The sequence below is a fragment of the Dreissena polymorpha genome, chromosome 4, assembly GCF_020536995.1.
Source record: "Dreissena polymorpha isolate Duluth1 chromosome 4, UMN_Dpol_1.0, whole genome shotgun sequence".
In the NCBI taxonomy this organism is placed as follows: domain Eukaryota; kingdom Metazoa; phylum Mollusca; class Bivalvia; order Myida; family Dreissenidae; genus Dreissena; species Dreissena polymorpha.
In genome coordinates, this window is record NC_068358.1 from 77703359 (window position 1) to 77724888 (window position 21530).

At 33.6% G+C, this 21530-nt stretch overlaps 1 protein-coding gene across 3 annotated transcripts in view; it reads left to right on the top strand.

The window, feature by feature from the left end:
- The first annotated feature begins 3472 nt into the window (after window positions 1-3472).
- Window positions 3473-21530, top strand: part of LOC127879745 (uncharacterized) — a 29496-nt gene continuing 11438 nt past the window's right edge. For 2 of the 3 annotated variants that reach the window (XM_052426767.1, XM_052426769.1), the window contains exons 1-9: window positions 3473-3880; window positions 17908-18062; window positions 18244-18839; window positions 18994-19093; window positions 19357-19461; window positions 19737-19817; window positions 20128-20268; window positions 20811-20888; window positions 21138-21196. In XM_052426767.1, the coding sequence (XP_052282727.1) occupies window positions 17945-18062; window positions 18244-18839; window positions 18994-19093; window positions 19357-19461; window positions 19737-19817; window positions 20128-20268; window positions 20811-20888; window positions 21138-21196 (1278 nt within the window). In that variant the 5' untranslated portion in view covers window positions 3473-3880; window positions 17908-17944. The remainder of the gene's footprint in view (window positions 3881-17907; window positions 18063-18243; window positions 18840-18993; window positions 19094-19356; window positions 19462-19736; window positions 19818-20127; window positions 20269-20810; window positions 20889-21137; window positions 21197-21530) is intronic. The other variant, XM_052426768.1, reaches the window with a different exon arrangement.

Below are 21530 nucleotides of genomic sequence, written 5' to 3' on the forward strand. Positions count from 1 at the left end.
ATGGCAGCATTATAGATGTACAAAAATATCTATGAATATAAATAGTATCTTATCCGTTCGTCCGTTTGCAAGCTATAAAATGATCCAATGCGTCCACGTAAGATTAAAAAAATATTTTTTATATAGTTCAACATTTAGTCATAAGTTTTTTCCTGTTATAATGATTAAATTGTACATACTTTTTTGTTCGAGAAATGCGTAAAAGCCTATTGAAGAATTATGTTTATGTTGTTTTTTTATGATTGGTTTGGTGTTTATTCTATTAGTTTAGTTTAAACCTATTTATTTTAGCTCGATTGCATAGAAGTAATTCCTACTTATTTGAAATGCTCTCGAGTCCGTTTCCTGGGCCTAGAACCAGTACTTGGTGTCTATATGGGAGATCGAAAGAACGCTCCCACAGCGGGGTCGAACCCGTGACCTCCCGGTCGATAGGCGGACACCATATCCATTACACCACGGCGACCTTGTAAGTAAGTAAGTATTCTATTGTAAGTATGATAATAATTAGTCAAATTTTGGACGAACGCATTAAGAGAGAAAATAATTGTTATATTTTGGTTTAAAAATTTATAAATCAACACGGGAACTGTTTATTATTTTAGTACCAATATTCGAATTTGATGTTTATGTTTTTAGCTCACCTGAGCACAATGTGCTCATGGTAAGCTTTTGTGATCGCCTTATGTCCGTCATGCGTCGTGCGGCGTCAACATTTGCCTTGCTAACACTATAGAGGCCACATTGATTGTCCAATCTTCATGAAATTTGGTCAGAAAATTGGTCTTAATAATATCTTGGATGAGTTCGAAAATGGTAACGTTTGCTTGAAAAACATGGCTGCCAAGGGGCGGGGCATTTTTCCTTATATGGATATAAATGGCTGTAGTAAAATCTGGTTAACACTATAGAAGCCACATTTATTGCCCGATCTTCATGAAACCTGGTCAGAAGATTCATCCCAATTATATATTGGACAAGTATAAAAATGATGCCGGTTGGTTGAAAAACATGGCCGCCAGGGGGCGGGGCATTTTTCCTTACATGGCTATAGTAAAACCTCGTTAACACTAGAGGTCACATTTATTGTCCAATCCTCATGAAATTTGGTCAGAAGATTGGTCTTAATGGTATCTTGGATGAGTTCCAAAATGGTTTCGGTTGCTTGAAAAACATGGCTGCCAAGGGGCGGGGCATTTTTCCTTATATGGCTATATATTTAGCTATAGTAAAATCTTGTTAACACTCTTTAGGCCACATTTATTGTTAACTATTCATGAAATTTGGTAAGAAGATTTGTAGCAATGATATCTTGGATGAGTTCCTAAATGGTTTTAGTTGCTTGAAAACATGGCTGCCAAGGGGCGGGGCATTTTTCCTTATATGGCTATATATTTGGCTATAGTAAAATCTTGTTAATACCATAGGGGCCACATTTATTGTCCGATCTTCATGAAACCTTGTCAGAAGATTCATCCCAATAATATCTTGGACAAGTTTTAAAATGATGCCGGTTGGAAGAAAAACATGGCCGCCGGGGGGGCGGTGCATTTTTCCTTATATGGCTATAGTAAATCCTTGTTAACACTCTACATTTACTTTCCGATCTTCATGAAACTCGGTCAGATGATTTGTCCTAATGATATCTTGGATGAGTTCGAAAATGGTTTCGGTTGCTTTAAAAACATGGCAACCAGGGGGCGGGGCTTTTTTCCTTATATGGCTATAAATGGCTTTAGTAAAACCTTGTTAACACTCTTTAGGCCACATTTATTGTTAAATCTTCATGAAATTTGGTCAGAAGATTTGTCGCAATAATATCTTGTATGAGTTTTAAAATGGTTGCGTTTGCTTGAAAAACATGGCTGCCAAGTGGCGGGGCATTTTTCCTTATATGGCTATAGTAAATCCTTGTTAACAATCTAAGGGCCACATTTATTTTCCGATCTTCATGAAACTTGGTCAGATGATTTGTCCCAATGTATCTTGGATGAGTTCAAAAATGGTTTCGGTTGCTTTAAAAACATGGCTGCCAAGGGGCGGGGCATTTTTCCTTATATGGCTATAGTAAATCCTTGTTAACACTCAAGAGGCCACATTTATTTTCATGAAACTTTGTCAGAATATTTGTTTAAATGATATATTGGATATGTATGAAAATGGTTTTGGTCTGCAGGAAAATGTGGCTGCCAGGGTGTTCACTAGTCATGAAAGTTGGTAAAAACATGTTGTTCTTATGACATCCTGGGCTGCACAGAACAGGTCAGTTCCTTTGAATCTCAGGTGAGCGACTTTAGGCCTTTCAGGCCTTCTTGTTTAATATTAATGGTCAAGAGTGTATGATATGCGTTAAGAATATGAACATCATAATTTATGTATCTTTATGCATATTGTTTAATTCTTATAAATATTAAACATGTATATGTTTGATGTGCATGCTTATTGTTTATATGCTTATTGTTATTTCCATTAAGCATTGCTATGGGTGAGGTCCGGAACTGCAATGTTGCATTTGACAACTGGGAACAGGTTTCCAGAGGCTTTTTTCCCGAATGAAAGGGTGTTATCTTTGCTTGATCATTTGCGAGTCATTATGCAGGCGAATATAGATCTCATGTATTTTTAAGGTGTAGGGTTTGCGTGTGAGATAAGTTGATTTGTTAATGTTCATGTGGAAATGGTTTATTTGCATAACGTATGCTGTTATAACGTATTAAACGGAATACCGTTAGGGCGATCGTGATAACACTTAAAAATCCAGGTGGCAATACGATATTGCGATAGTACGATGGCGACAATGCGATAGTACGATGGCGACGATGCGATAGTACGATGGCGACAATGCGATAGTACGATGGCGACAATGCGACAACGCGATAGTACGCTGACGAAATGCGACAGCGCGAAAATACGATGGCGACAGTGTGATAGTACGATGGCGTTATCGCATTGTCGCCATCGTACTGTGCCACTGTCGTCATCGTATTGTCGCATTGTTGCCATCGCACTGTCGCCATCGTATTGTCGCACTTTCGTCATCGTATTGTCGCCATAGCGTTATCGTACTGTCGTCATCGTATTATCCTATTGTCGCCATCGTACTATCGCACTGTCGCAATCGTATTGTCGCACCGTCATCGTACTATCGCATTGTAGCCTTCGTACTATCGTATTGTCGCCCTCTGGATTTTAATGTGTAACCACGATGGCACTAACGGTATTCCGTAGTTAATGTTAAGGTAGAAATGGTTTATTTGCGAATTAACAGAAATGCGGTCCGCCTTCTAAAGAACTAGCCCTTTTTACTTGTTAGATGCTGTTTTAATTGCAAGCAATAACAGAATACTTTCAGACGAACGCATTGAGAAAAATAAGAAAGAATGATTTCCCTTGTTAACCCATTTATGCCTAGTGGACTCTCCCATCCTTCTAAATTGGATCAATTTATTTCCAAAATAAGGGATGTCTTGTATGTTCAGTTCTATATTAAGAATATTTCTTACAGAAATTCCTTTAAGCAAAATGCGCAGACCCTGATGAGACGCCGCATCATGCGGCGTCTGATCTGGGTCTACGCTGTTTGCCAAGGCCATTTTTCTAGACGCTAGGCATATATGGGTTAATATGAGGGCGTTTACTCTCATTTATTGAAACTGGGAAAACCCAGTATTCCGATCGTTTGTAAGGAAGTTACTAAGTCGGGTTTTTCCTTTATGGCGAACTTCTTGAAATATTCATGATAATTAAAAATACAACGTGAGCAAATTGTATGTGCTTGTAAAACAATATTTGCTTATTTCAATTAATTTAAACGTACTTTCGGTTTCCTATAGTATATGGTGTAGAGCTACACATATTGAGACAGGATAACAGACTCACTGTAAGTAGGGGCCTTTTCACAGATTTTGGCATATTTTGAAGTTTGTCATTAAATGCTTTATATTGATAAATGTAAACATTGGATCTTAAAAGCTTCAGTAAAAAATTAAGAATAAAATTAAAAAAAGGGAAAAAAGTAGCCGGTACCAGGGCTCGAACCCGTGACCCCCGGAGTCCTGGAGTAAGTCTGAAGTAAAAACGCATTAGCCCTCTCGGCTATTCCGCCGAAAATACACAGTTGAAGTATTTTATACCTTATATAAGCAATCTTCATAGTTTCGTAAATTCAAACGACAACAACAGAACTCTCCAAATTATTCAATCGTTTCGCGTTGCAACGCTTTATAATTTTTAGGTTTTCAAATCGTCAAAAGATACATATAATGGCTATATTGGACTTTGTTAAATGTTCAGTAATACTGTTTCCTCACAAATATCATAACTAAAACGAAAATTTGCGAATCTGAAACAACTTTTTTCAATTTTGTCAATTTACCAAACCGTGAAAAGATCCCTTTAAAGGGATCTTTTCACGCTTTGGTAAATTGACAAAATTGAAAAAAGTTGTTTCAGATTCGCAAATTTTCGTTTTAGTTATGATATTTGTGAGGAAACAGTAATAATGAACATTTACCATGGTCTAATATAGCCATTATATGCATCTTTTGACGATTTTAAAACCTAAAAATTATAAAGCGTTGCAACGCGAAACGATTGAATAATTTGGAGAGTTCTGTTTTTGTCGTTAAATTTTGTGAAACTACGAAGATTGCTTATATAAGGTATAAAATACTTCACATGTATGTACTCGGCGGAATAGCTCAGTAGGCTAGAGCGTTTTTACTTCAGTACTCTGGCAGGACTCCAGGGGTCACTGGTTCGAAACCTGGTCCGGGCAATGTTCTTTTCCTTTTTTTAATTTTATTCTTGATTTTTTACTGGAGCTTTTACGATCCAATGTTTACATTTATCGATATAAAGCATTTAATGAATAAGTTAAAAAATGCCAAAATCTGTGAAAAGGCCCCTTTAAATCCATAAATTACAAAATAATATTTTAAGATTATATATACATGGATTTGTGTTCAGGAACTGTACATTTTGCTGCTGACAGTAAATGTTTAAATATTACTTGTTTACTTAAATTGGATTTTATTTTTCAACACTATATTTTGTTAGTTCTATTTTTACTACAACCAGGAAGTATATAGCGGTACTTAGCTGATTTTGTCGTAAAATGATCCGTTTTGTGAAATGTGTTAATTAAATTTGAATACATATTCTCAATAAGTCGTCAAATACAATACATGTTTTGAAAACTCTTAATGTAATGCAGGCTTTTGATATTGTTTTACATCTGACCTAATTTCTCGCACTCGAGTTTTGTAAACAGACATGGATAAGTTCAAGAATAATGAGGCCTAAACAATATAACTTATTTTCAACAACGTTACTCACAGATGATCTTTGGAATTCATTGCCATGTTTATCCTATTACTTGAAATTTGTTCAAATTTTCACATAAGTGTGGTGATCCTTTACAAATTTATGTTTAAATAACCATCTTAAAATGTAAGACGTACACAGTTTTTTGCGTGACATAAGGAAACATACCTTTCGTCCTTTATGTATTATTTGAAAATCAAAAGATATTCATATGTCTGATTTACTTTCTTATCCAGTTTGATATTCAAACTAAAAATATTTCATGTTTTCAAAAAATGTAATCAGACCATTATAATGATTTTGCGCTTTATTTAAGTACATTGACATTGGTATGTGTTACTTTATCCCACGAACAATAATAGCCTAACTATGTTTTTCCAATTTACATAATATATATAAATATATATATATATATATATATATATATATATATATATATATATATATATATATATATATATATATATATATATATATATATGTGTGTGTGTGTGTTGGGAACTATTGATACCCGCTTTGAATGCCTGTAAATGTGAAACTGAACCGGGGACTGAACGTTGCAGTTACATTTCAACTTATTTACTATGAAATTCCTCAAAATACGGTCTACTTTGACATATGGTGAAAAATGTCATCAGTATACAACTAACAAAAATATATAAATGTATTTGTCTACAATCAATATATATGTCAACTTGTATCCACTTATTATTGTTTTCTTAGACCTATTTCATACCGACACTTCGAACATCAGATGCATACACCCGTACTTTTTCTTTTCTGTTAAATAATTTGTTGAACATCAAATTTGTATAAAAATCAATTATTTGTGTCAGTACCGAAAAATGGATATAGCATGTCACTTTTCATCATAAACTTACCCTCTATAAGGCGATATTTTATGATAAAAGAGCTTTTGAAACATTTCTTCAGCAGGTTGTAACATATCATCGATGATTTATGTAAGAAAGTAATTACATTGATTTTTTATTACGTATTATTTGTATTATGATGCACGAATAACGTCTGCTTGTGGAATTTTGGGACAATTAACCGACATCAAATTTATATCATATAAGACTGTTTGCTCGAGATTAAATGATGAACCGATTCGCATACATTTTATATACAAAAGCGATATATTTAACAGAATGTTTCAAAATTTATTTCAATTGATAGAAGAAAAAAATAGAAAGATATGTCATTGGTATTACCCGTTCTATAAATCATTGGCATTACCCCTTCTATAAAACCGAATTTCTACAAAAGAAGAACATTTCGATGTAAGAGAAAAACACGAATTTCTTCCCACTTTTAATTGTTCAGTTTTGAAAACTCATCACTTATAATACCAGGCAATAACAGTTCTAATTAGAACAAAGAACTTAGAAGTCAACCAACAGCACTCTGGAAACTAAAAAAAAGCTGCATGTATGGCCATATACCACCAACCATGGTAGTTAATGTTTCTGAAAAAAATGTCAGGCATGGTTGGAAAACTATGGAGACAGTGTTCGACACTAACGGGAGTCCGGTAGTCCGAGACTCGTGGAAATGAGACTCGGACTCCTTGTTTTTGTGTCAAGGAAGTCCGTCGGACTCCTTCACAATCATCCGTGAATTATAAAAAATTCCTTTGTTTATTTATTCGTTTCGCAAGATCAGAATGTCTGCACAAAGAAATTTTTGCTCAGAATAATCATTGTCGATCACTGTCTATAAAAACTTTCAGTTTCAATTGTTTATTGTCACATTTCAATTGTAATAATTTAATATTCAACCTCTACATACCGCAGAAGGAAGTTTTTAATACCAAGTCATGACCTCACACTTCAACATCTGTTTGAAAGCTGTAAAAGTTCTTCTTAACAAGGAAGATTAAAGACAGCTGGTCTATTGTTAGTGAGAAGTGTTCAATAAAAACAAAGTGATGTCGTAAGCATAAAGAAAACAATACCATCATTTGTACTATGCACTTGAATAAGTATTTTTCTATTTTCTTATGAAAACCCCTGTCTGGTCAACACGTGTGTTGTCAGAAGATGCATTTTGTATTATAATGATGAAAATACTTTGTTAATTTTAGAGTGTATGTAAGCAAAAAAAAAGAAATTCCATTTAAGAGTTTTAATCAAATGGCTTAGAACGCAAAGAAGTCGTTGTTTTTTTCTCAGATACTTTCGCTCAAAAAATAGCTTTTGCTAAACAGTGTATATTTACTATAAACAATCATCACAATGCCCGTAATTGTTTATACAATGCACGTTTTACGGTCGCAATGCACTGAAGATTGGAACGACTGTGAATCATTTGTACGTAAATAACCCCATACCACTAGCAATTGGCTGTAACGACCAATCCCGCAGATCAGCAAAAAGCATATTTATAAATGCATTATAAAAAAAATATTTTTAAACTTACAATAATAAACTTAAATATTAATGGCATTTGTTAAATAATTTTTGCAATCTAAAATCACAAATGACAACAAATATTGAACAAAAGTCACTTCGATCTGAAACCAAACATGAAAGACGATTTATCAATTTATGGTTAACATGTGTTATTACCCCCCCCCCCCCCAAAAAAAAAAAATACGGTATATAAAAAGTGTCATAATTTTTGGACTACATGAAGTATGATCGGACTCCTTAATTTCAGAAGAAGGGAGTCCAATGAACTCCTTTCTCAGAATAGTTAGTGTCGAACACTGTGGAGAGCCAATTTCGGTAAACCATGGACAACCATTGTCGATTAATCATAGACTGTCATGGTCGGTAAGCCATGGACTATAATGGTCAACCATGTGAGGAAATAGGCATCGAAGCCAACAACTTATTTATATTTCACGTTGGTCAATCAAGGTTTTAGATCCTGGTTGTGCATGGTTGTGCAAAGTATCACATCTGCTCAACCATATAAGTCCATATCTCTGAACAAAACACGACCATGGTTTACCTTAAGGGTTAATAATGGTAGAACATGATCTCAATTTATTTTAATATTAGTTTCTATGTTTGATATGGTGATTTTTCTTTTTAAATTAAACATGTACAATGTAATTTATAGAAAAGCCATTTATTATGCCCCCCCCCCCTTCGAAGAAGAGGGGATATATTGTTTTGCACATGTCGGTCGTTCCGTCGGTCGGTCCGTCCACCAGATGGTTTCCGGATGATACCTCAAGAACGCTTAGGCCTATTATCATGAAACTTCATAGGTTTATTGATCATGACTGGCAGATTATCCCTATTGATTTTCATGTCACTAGGTCAAAGGTCAAGGTCACAGTGACTCGAAATAGTAAAATGGTTTCCGGATGATAACTCAACAATGCTTAGGCCTAGGATCATGAAACTTCATAGGTACATTGATCATGACTGGCAGATGACCCCTATTGATTTTCAGGTTACTTGGTCAAAGGTCAAGGTCACAGTGACTCGAAATAGTAAAATGGTTTCCGGATGACAACTCAACTATGCTTACGCCTAGGATCATGAAACTTCATAGGTACATTGATCATGACTGGTAAATGACCCCTATTGATTTTTAGGTCACTAGGTTGAAGGTCAGGGTCACAGTGACTCGTAACAGTAAAATGGTGTCAGGATGATAACTCAAGAATGCTTACGCCTATGATCATGAAACTTCATAGGTACATTGATAATGACTGGCAGATGACCCTTATTGATTTTTCAGGTCACTAGGTCGAAGGTCACAGTGACACGAAATAGTAAAATGGTTTCCGGATGATAACTCAAGAATCTTACGCCTATGATCATGAAATATCATAAGTAAATTGATCATGACTGGCAGATGACCCCTATTAATTTTCATGTCACTAGGTCAAAGGTCAAGGTCACAGTGACTCAAAACAGTTAAATGGTTTCTAGATGATAACTGAAGAATAATTAGGCCTAGGATCATGAAACTTCATAGGTACATTGATCATGACTGGCAGATGACCCCTATTGATTTTCAGGTCACTAGGTCAAAGGACAAGGTCACAGTGACAAAAAACGTATTCACACAATGGCTGCCACTACAACTGACAGCCCATTTTACAGCCCTTGTTTGTATATGCCTAATCCAGCTTATGATTGTTCCAGGAGAAGTTTGTGTGTAATTGTGTTTCGTCCAGTGGGTTTTGCATACTCTTAAATACTATATTACGTTAAATTTAAGTGAGGGATGACAGTTTAAAAACATTTTTTTTTGGAATAGGAATTGATTTTCGTTTGTGTAAATATACATTTGGTGCATTTTCTATAGTATGTATTTAACAAAAATAAACAAGAAACATAAAAAAGCCACGAAACAAGCTTTTAGACAGTTTAGTTATTAATATATAAATGTAATTAAATAATTATGCACTCGCACCCTAGATTTGCACACTCGTTTTGCAAAAAACTACAAACTCATATATGTTAGACGGGAAACATTTTCTATAAAAGACAGTGTCATGGACGCGACTGGTTCCTAATGAAATCTCATTTTAGGTCTTCATGTAAGCTACCAACGCACAGAGTTGCAATTCAAGACCACCATCCTAAGTCACATTACCGTTTTTTTTCTATTTTAGTAATACTTACTTTAATTTTGATCGAAGTGAAGTCCAGATTGGTCAATAGAAACTAAAATTGTTGACAGTTAACTACATGTTTGCTGTTGTCTAATATAAGTTACAGTATTTTTGATTTGACAACTAACACATGCAATCCAATATTAGCTCTTCAAATTAGCTACCAACACAACATTTACTTACCTTGACCCGACTAGCCCATTAAACATTTTCGAGCTAGAACTCCTTCTAAGTTTCGTATATCCAAAGTTGCGTTTAGATTTGTAAATGCAACCAAAGTTATCGACCGGCTACTTGTTTAAAACCACCCGCCCAACCTCAATATCCTTAATCAGAATTTTCAGCATGAAAACATGGATTAAAATAGTTCAGGTAAATATTGTAGTAGAGTCTTTTTATGCACTTTAATGTGTAACGTTGTAACATTTTTTTAGCTCGACTGTTATATATGAAATATGTATAGTGGAGCTATCCTACTCACCCCGGCGTCGGCGTTCCGTTCCGTGCCGTTAGCGTGCAAATGTTAAAGTTTTCGTACTACCCCAATTATTTTCATTGTCCCTTGACATATTGCTTTCATATTTTGCATACTTGTTTACCAACATGACCCCAACCTATAAACAAGAGCAGACAATTCTATCAAGCATTTTGTCATAATTATGGCCCCTTTTCCACTTAGAATATGCAGCAAATGTTAAAGTTGTCGTACTACCCCATTTATTTTCATTGTCCCTTGACATATTGCTTTCATATTTTGCATACTTGTTTACGTACATCACCCCAATCTATAAACAAGAGCAGACAACTCTATCAAGAATTGTGTCATAATTATTGCCCCTTTTATACTTAGAATATGCATATTATTGATAAATCTATGTTAAAGTTTGCGTACTACCCCAAATATTTCCTATATCCTTTGACATATTGCTTTTATATTTTGCATACTAACAAGTATTGTTAACAAACCAACATGACCCCAACCTATAAACAAGAGCAGACCACTGTATCAAGCATTTTGACATAATTATGGCCCCTTTTACACTTAGATAATTGAACATTTTGCTTAAATTGCCATAACTTCTTTATTTATGATCACATTTTATTATAACTTTGACAAAACAACACTTACCTGAATACCACAATGGATTCCAACCAAACAATACCCCACGCCCCGCCCAGAATCCCTCCCCCCAACCTCCCCCCACCCCCCATTTTTTTTTGTAAACATCATCTAATAAATTACCCAACCACACATTATATCCCCCTCTCACCCCCTACCCCCCCCCAAAAAAAAATAATTTTTTTTAAACATCATCTAATAAATTACCACACCCCACATTATACCCCCTCTCACCCCCCCCCCCCCCCCCAAAAAAAAAAATAATTAATTTTCTCCTTTTTTATTTTTGAAAGATCGTCTCATAAATGACCATACCCCACATTATACCCCCTCTCAACCCCCCCCCCCCCTCAAAAAAAAAAAATAATTATTATTTTTGAATGATGGTCTAATAAATTATTGAATATGAACAATTTCCCCATGATGGCTTACGTTATAATGTCAAGCACTCGAATAGTCGAGCGCGCTGTCCTCTGGCAGCTCTTGTTAATTGGTACCATTGGGGTTGTTCAATATCTGATTTTTATTCTTTAATGGGATAAAATAATGATGAAATTATCCATAAAGTCGCAAGTTTTATATACCATCTGTTAAACAACATCAATTCATAAGTTTGTACTTATATGTATATCTACTTTTGAAACAACATCAATTTGTATGTATATGTGGCTGCACAAGCAATTTTTACCCATTTGGTCAAAAAAATGACATTTTGAGATATCATCATTTTCTGGTTGTGTAGAGTTTGGGGAATCAAGATATGAAATTTTGTGCAAAAATTCCTAGTATTTTCCATTATACAGCCTTTTTCGTGAACACAGTGTATGAAATTAATAAAGTGCAAAAGTCTAAAATGAGTTTGTTTTTATTGCTCACATACTAATAATTTTAAGCATAATTCAAGTAAAAGTATACACAAGTAAATTAGTTTAAACAAGTTTTCATATAAACACATGTTTAAATATAAACACATTGTTTGTTAAAAACATCTTTTTTTAAATTTAAAATGGTTTCCATGGTTACCATTATTTAAATGTTGGTATTTTATCCCCAAATAATTACAACTTCTGTCACTTTTATATGAATGCTGCATTATGATTGGATAATTTGTTCACGTGACCGGTTTTTCATTTTCCGATGAAACCACTTCGTATGCAAATCTTAACATGAATATTCATGATACTACTTTCTGGTCATAAACAAAATGCCAAATTGGCATCTTATTTTGCGCGAAACTTAATGGCGTTGTTTTTCATTGGTCAATAGCAAAATGACCTTTTATTTTTTGCGCGAACTTCAACTATATACCCATTGGACGGAGATGAAACCAAAACTGAAAATAGATTCATACGCTAGATTAAAAAGGACTTTTATGACCCTTAACACGATAGAATTTCAGCTTTAAGATCATTTTGTGTTGTAATTATAAGAATTGAATAGCATTTTTTGAATTTCATCGGTGTATGAACTGTCGGGAAAAATACACCTAATTTATGCATAAACGGCGTTTATGCAAATTAGGCGTAATTTTCCTGACAGTTCATACACCGATGAAGTGCAGAAAAATGCTATTGAATTCTTAAATTAATTTTGTTAATGTTTTAAACAAAGATATATTACTTAAAATTTGTTACATCAATCTTGATGAATAATTATAGGAAATGTGTACACAATTTTTAATATATGTGAAAATGCATAAAAGTAAACAAATGAAATGAGTTGTTTTTATTATTGACATTTCAAAACTAATTAATGTAAACTGTAAGTACTTAAAGGGATCTTTTCACGCTTTGGTAAATTGACAAAATTGAAAAAAGTTGTTTCAGATTCGCAAATTTTCGTTTTAGTTATGATATTTGTGAGGAAACAGTAATACTGAACATTTACCATGGTCTAATATAGCCATTATATGCATCTTTTGACGATTTTAAAACCTAAAAATTATAAAGCGTTGCAACGCGAAACGATTGAATAATTTGGAGAGTTCTGTTTTTGTCGTTAAATTTTGTGAAACTACGAAGATTGCTTATATAAGGTATAAAATACGTCAAGTATGTGTACTCGGCGGAATAGCTCAGTAGGCTAAAGCGTTTTTACTTCAGGACTCTGGCAGGACACCAGGGGTCACTGGTTCGAAACCTGCTCCGGGCAATGTTCTTTTCCTTTTTTAAATTTTATTCTTGATTTTTTACTGGAGCTTTTACGATCCAATGTTTACATTTATCAATATAAAGCATTTAATGAATAAGTTAAAAAAAATGCCAAAATCTGTGAAAAGGCCCCTTTAATGTGAAATACTGTTATATAAAATCATTTCGCATACAAAGTACACGTCAATACACAAAATCCATACACGCAGTCCTATGAAAGCTTTTAATAATTTGAAGCAAAAAACTGGTCGTCATGGTAACCATTTGTCTTTAACATTGTACAATATAAAATTTGCCTTTAAATAAAGGCTGGTTCAACATTAGTAAGGTTGAAATTGTACCCTGTACTTACATTGATATATGACAAATGGAAAAAACATCATTGCAAAGTCAATGTGTATTACTTTATTTCAGTTAAAATAACATTAATACTATTATCTACACATTTATGTAATCAAATTACATAGTTATATAAGTATGAACCAAATGAATAACTTATTCAAATAAAGAAAAGGCTCTAACAATGAACTGGTTATTAAAGAATCTAACAAATTAGAAACAATGCAATGTATCACTATTTGATTATTTCCAAACATGAACCAGGTTTTTAAATATTTTTTTATAAAAAAAATCACACAACATGGGCTATACTTGAGATGCATGTAAATTAACAAAAATAATGACATCATAATGCAACATTGACAGAATTAACCATTCATTGCAGGCAAACCAACAATACATGCACATATACACGTAATAATACTTTACTGCACACAACTCTCTATACAACATTTATTAATGCCTTAATTGTCAGCAATTTTTCAAAACTGTACATTACAAATATAATAAACAATTACTTTGGAAACGAGGTTTGGGACATGTTTTCTTTTTTGCTGACTCAGACCTGAACAATTTCGAAACGTGATCATACAAGTACCACTGTCTTGTTAAAGGGAGCACTGGACTGGTCTTAATTAAGTGGAGGCATGGCATTCTTATTTATTGCACACTTCAAAAGATCAAAACACTCCTTGGTAGAGTCAGCATACTCCTTACAATGCAAAGCACCGGGATCATCTTTGGAAACAAAGAAATGGTGGTATTCAGTTATGCTTTTTATGTTCCTGAACTAGGCTTCAAGGTGTGACCGCCACTCAAATAATTTGACCGGACTCTTCATGTCAGTCACGAGATGGGGAATGTTGTGACCCGACCGTTATGATGATCGTACGGTTGTAGCAATGTCTTGCATTTTCTCTGAATCACTCGCCCTCCACTTCACTTGACAAACCAAACACCAAAATGCCAGTCAGGAGCAAACTTTGTGTGGCCTGCTAGCATGGTGTTGATGCTGATGGATTCACGAAGGCCTAAAAAATAAAATGTTAAATGTCAAGTTTAAAAGTAAAACAATAAATGTGTGTCTAATTATTCCCTCTGCATTATTTAATTGTTAAACTAAATTGTCTGCCATTTACTTTTCTAAAAATATTTCATGCAATTTTAACAATATTTGAGTAACAAATGTCAATTTTAAGCAATGTTTATTTTAACAGGCATACTATGATTAAGTGTTCACTTTAACACTATAAACTCAATAGAAGTTGCATACATTCAAATCAATACTTATCATTTAAAATTGATTACAAATGTCATAATGATTTAACCATAACATTAAGTATGAATTAGTTCTTAACTATTCGTTCATGCAATTGTATTAATAACTGTTCAACAAAGAACTATTGTTTGACAATAAATAACCTTGAATCACTCGCCTCATGCAATATCACAGGACAGCATGGTTCTTAAATTGGCAGACATACAAATAAACAAGTCCACAATTTCTGTAAATAATGTATCAATGTACCAGTATATGTTCTACATATATCAAATACATTTGTTTACTACTGTATTCAAAAATCCACAGATACACATTTTTGACAAGGAACGTTACATGTAAGTTGTTTATATGGAGCAAAAAATGATTTCGAAATGAACGTTTAAATACTGCTTTACCTGTGCGTTCTTCTCTCCGTAACCATAGTGCTTGAAATAATGGTGCACTAAGCTTATGACACAGCCCGCACCCATTCCAGGCAGCTCTGTCTCATCAATCAGGTAGAACGTTTGATTTCCTGTTCCAAGAGAATACTTGCTATAAAGACTAAGGTAAATTTCATACAAATTATGTCAAATCATCCAAAAATATGTACATTCTCTTCTTAAAATAAACCTGTATCTTATGTTTATATTCAAACAATTGTATAGTGTTATCATGTACAAACTTCGCTTTTCATAAAATGCTACCTGTTCCCTTGGCAACGCAAAGTAGATAGGGCCAGCCTTTCTTGCATGGTGTGAATAATGCACAGTCGGTGCAAAATCCCACGAGTAATGCAGAGTTCCATCAAAGGAACATGGATGGCTCCTGTAACAAAAAGCTGTGTATAGTTTTTAGGATTAAATTGCTGTAATTCTGATATCACAGACAGTAATTGGATGTTTATGTTACTGATTTCATATTCTTTTACTTGTTTTTAAGTATTTAAATATTTGACACATGTCATAGCCTTTCATAATCACATGCATTATTAATGTTGTTAAATGTAGATTCATTATCACTTCATATAAACTCTGGAGTGCTTATACTATGAACGAGATGTCTTATTTAACAAAAAATTGTCATTGTTATAGTTAATAAATGTATGAAACAAGTACAAGATTAAACAAATCATCAACTATGCCACATGTCCTTAAAATAATGAAAACAAGACTATTGTCAAGCAAAATAAGTCCCCTACCGGCTCCACCATTGTCAGAAATTCCACCATTTTCAGATGGTGTCGTCCCGATTGTCCCACATTTATAAATTCAATACACCGTTCAAATAGGTGTGAAGAGGCGTTAGATGGGTAATACAAGTATAAAAAATATCATGTCTAGGATTTATTATGATTAACTACGATCAAAGTATAAAACGATGATTATCTATTGTTTGTCTGCTGTAACATAAATACAATATAAATTTAAAAAATAAGATAAATAAAAACTGTTATTTTATATAATTAAATAACAGTCGAACATCTCAAACATGCATTAATATATATCCATGCGTTATTAACAAATTAACCTAACTTCACTTTTTTCAAAATTCCACGTTGCTGTATTTACTTATAAACACGAAGGGATGAGCATTTTGCTTGACGGATTCAGATTTGTACTAAGTATGTATACTTGTATACTCATTGATCTTACAACATGCGAAGTATTGTTAGTATGCCATTCGAATTAAAGTATACAGAATCTTTATTCAGAGGGGAGATTAAATAACGGATTGAACGATTGATGCTTTGAATCGAAATATTAAGAATAAATGGTGATTGTTAAATAAACAAATTACCTGAGATTGTCTGATTTTTTTTTATACATTCATATTGCATTTTATAGGTATTAAATCGATTGGTGATTAAATATAAAATGTTAATAAAGTGTGTCTATATTCCCTCTAATGGAAGAGAATAAAAATATTTATCGAGAAACACTTTTGTGTTTATGTTATGTTAATTTAATCAAATAAATACACGAAATAAATACCCCTTTTCGAGCCCCAGATATGCGACTTACCTGTCTTTTCCGTTATCGATTTTTTACTCTTAAAATAAAAATGTAGGACAATCGGGAGTAAACCTTTCAGATTATTATTTTATTATTTTTGTTGCCATAGCAACCAGAATTTTTGACCCAGGAATAAAATAAAATAACATGCATAATGTCCATATTGCCATCTATCCATGTTTCACGTTTCATGAAAAAATATTAAGAACTTTAAAAGTTATCGCAGGATCCAGAAAGCCACCATGTCAGCAGTATTTCTAGTCTATTTGTTGTCATAGCAACCAGAATTTTTTACGCAGGAACGAAATGAAATGACGTGCATAATGTCCATATTGGCATCTATCCATGTTTCAAGTTTCATGAATTTTTTTTATGAACTTTTAAAGTTATCGCAGGATCCAGAAAAGCGTGACAGACAGACAGACAGACTGACTGACAGGCTGAGTGCAAACCATAAGTCCCCTCCGTTGAAACCGGTAGGGGACTAAAAATCATTATAGCTAATAAAACAATTATAATACTTTTCATTGTAACAAAATACACAAATGTATAGTCCAATTTATTGTTCTATCTCACACCTATAACAATATCCTGAGATGCACAAGTGGCTTTATAGATACTAGTAGTATCTATAACTTGTGTTTTATACAGTAGCCTCTGACAGAGGCTCTGTTTCCTAGCATGTTCCAAATGATCAGAGTATTGTTTAGCTGAATCTTCCTTGTCTCCGTCTGACATTTTGCCACAAGTGTTAAGCTTTGCCAAAAAATCTTGACAGACTAAACATAAATCTGAAGCTGGTTTGGTTACATTTATGTGGAGAAAGCTCTTTCCATCTTGTTGTTGTTATACATGTTTGAAGTGACACTTGGCGATAGCCTGGTTTTTCTGCACTTTCTTGTAGTCATTATTCTAAAGTTATTTATAATAGCAGTAAATGAATATTGTCATCATTATGATCACGTGATTCCCCGCAGTGCTCACTTAAATTGAACATTGTGAACAACCCTACAATAACATACAAAGAAAACCTTTATACATGAATCGCACAACTGAACTGTACTAATATATCCGCCAATAAAGAGATTATGTATCATAAATGTTCTACTTTTAAGGTAATAAAGTAACCACATTTGAGGCGAATACGATGACATGGAGTGCCGAATTATTCCTGTGAACCCTCTACATTCGCCGGTGAAATACCAAGACATCGATAGGTGCCCTCTAATGCAAAACCCAAATGAGTTGTGGATGCAAACATATGATGATGGTAAAATTTCAGAATTGTGCATTATAAAATTATACATTATCATGTTTTAAAATACCGCACCGCGCATTTAAACAAATATGATTAGACCTTAAAGTATTAAAATCCATCATATTTTTTAAAAGCGCGTGTAATTGATTTTGAATAGAAAACAGTCTTGTAATTACTTTGTGTTTATTCACAGAATATTGGAGCAATCTATTTTGGATATTCATTTGCGCAAACCTATTGGCAATTACAATTCTCCTGGCTGCTGTGTGTACGTTCATCGGTTATTATGGAGCGCTTTGGAAAAAGAAATACATTGAGTCTATCCAAACATCAAATCATGTCGACAGTAGAGCATCGCGTACTGTGGATAGTCACTGTGTACACGAAAATGATTCACAAAGAAGTTGTACCATTCCAACAGAGTGTGCATCAACTGGAGAGGATCTGCTGGATCCTTCACAGACAAGTAATACGATTCTTGAACGTGTTCTTCTTTGCAATGCTGGACCAGAGCACAAACCTCGCGATTGTGTTGTTAAATTTGAAACATGTAAAATGGTTTCTGAGTCACAATTAGACTTCGAGACCGAGTGCGTACCTGTTGCTGAACGTGTACAAAATGACTGGGAAATAGTTCGGCATGCTTCGAACAATGAAGAAATACCAGGAAGGTACGACCATGTCTTATCACGGGACTCGGAACAAATACGCTGCGAACAAGGCACGTCAAAATCTTCACGTAGTGCACGTGATGAATGTGCTTTTGCCTCAGATTATGACGGCGTGATTGTAAGTCGTTCATTTACTTGTTTAATTAGTTGATTTACATGTTACACATTTTAACATTAAACCAATCATATTTGCACACATGTATTTGCGTTACAAAATGAATAATATTTTTATACCACGAGTGTACATAATATGTAAGTATTACTTTTTACAGACTAACACAGAGTCCGCGTTCTTGCAAAATCGGCTTGTCTTGGAATGTCTGGCATGCGATGACATTATTGAAACCGATTGGCTGTCACAGGCCGTTGAAGGTTAATACAAACGTTTATGACTTCATTGTTGCGTTGGATAGATTATTCAATAGGATCCTCTTGCACATATATCTGTTAAGCATTTAAACCTGTATTAACAAATTTCTTTGTGACTTTAAGCTGAAAACAATCAGTTTAAGCATACTTAACGAAATGTGTATGCATATTGATAAGCAATGGCTGTCAGTTACTGGCGTAAGTGTGAAATGGTTAATTGACACAAATAAACATAATCAGCTTTTTTGTTATGTGAACTGTTTCAGAACGACCTTTGGCACTTTGTCGGAATGTCTCGGGAGGGGCATTTATGCCTAAATATGAACACGACGGTTTGCATCAAGCCGACAGCAGTTTGCAAACAGACGACGGTAATTCGGCTTTTAAGTAATAATTGAATCAGTATCATACGTATATTGTATGGAAAAGGAAGCTGATGCGTTTCTTAATGCAGTGCTATGCGTTACTACAACCATTATAAAAATTAAGTTTGATATTTGTGAACATTTTTTTTAACTTGGGCAGTCTATACAATAGTACCTCTTGCGTCATTCTTGTATATTAAGTATGTTAAAAATATATGTTTTTGTGGTCATTATCGTATCAAATTAAAAGCATTAAATTGACCTAATGTAATGTCCTTCAGGTTATGACAGTATGGCTTATAGTTCGTATCTGGATGACAGTTCTTTGTATAACGATGCAATTGAAACTGCTAACCAAGAAGGTTAGTGACAAAGCTTAATTTCCATTTAAAGAGGAAAACTTGACACCGTATTCGCAGACATCCACATTATGTCGATTGTGTAATGTCAGGGCGAGATATTTCCTTTTGTGTTTGATATATCTTTTGAGCCGTATATGGTTCCGTTTTTTTAAGAGTAAACAATACAGTGACCTGAAATATAAATTTATAAAGGGTTTCACGTTATTCATAATGACAATCAACATAGTATTTCGAAACTTATTTTTGCGGACTATTTACTGATAAAAATCTATAGAATGTGTGTAAAGCATGTTCCGTGCACTTGTTATAGAAAGAAGAGCACACCATGGTAAAACGGCTACTTGTTGTTTCGAAAATGAGAGTTCAGCAAGCAATTCCCTCAAAGATGGCTGTAATAGCGCGATTCTTAAGGACAATACTTTGTATTTACCGCGTACGCACTCCGACGAAGGTAAATATATTACATTTATTATTTAAATTTCATTTGAAAAAATGATATTTCTTTAATCAAATTATGTGTACACTAAATAAAAACAAATTAATACATTAAGCTACATGCATTTTATTTTGTATGATTTGCATGTCATGTTGTAATATGGGTTGATATAACGGGTTTCCCTGCTTATTGTGACTTTAATTTCTTCACACATATATTTGCAACAGACTACCTTTTTACTTATTGTCCTCATTATCAAAAATATTTCATATAAATCCCGATGTTAGTATTTGTATATTTGCTGAGCACATCAACCTTCAAGCATGTCCTATCTTATCAGTTATATAAACCATCCATATATATATATATATTGTATATATATATATATATATATATATATATATATATATAGATATATATATATATATATATATATATATAGATATAGATATATATATATATATATATATATATATATATATATATATATATATATATATATATATATATATATATATATATATAGATATAGATATAGATTGCATATATGATTGCAGTGTCTGGTCGGTGTGCTGATGACACTTCTTTAAGTGACGGCCCTTATAGTGACGAAAATCAAGGTGGCAATTGCGCAGGTACGTTTAAAAACTTTATTTATATGACGACTGTACTGAAAAAGCCTTAACAAATCTTTGCACTTAAAATATTAAATGGTACTATCTTAAACATTATTTCAGATCTTAAACTTTGATTATCAACAGACGTATATTAAGGCGTGTTTGTGTGTATTCGTAACGCTTAAAAACGTATGGTGCATTATTCTACTCACCCTCCTGATCTAAAACTTCCACAATATGCACTTACCATTTTGTATTACTATTCAGATAAGCTTCAGTCTGTAATCGCATATGAAGACCAAAACTTTATCGCTTTGGTAAAAAAGGTAAGCATGCTTACACATATTTGACGTAATTGCTAGTATTTTAACTTGGAAAGATTTAATACAGCATTATTATTTATGAAGCGAAGAGCTTGAATCGAGGCACTGATACGTTTATTGTCGTCCGAATTTAACATTTGAGGCTTCAATACTTACTTCTGTTTAAAAATATTTCTTAACCAGATTATCATTTTTATCATCATCGTTAAATTAACCATATTATTTGAAAGCCATGTGTATTGCATTCACACTTTCATGGATACTTAATGGACAGGTACATTTATATTTTAACACCCTTTGCACGATATCTGTGCGGAATTATGGCGCTTACTTGAAC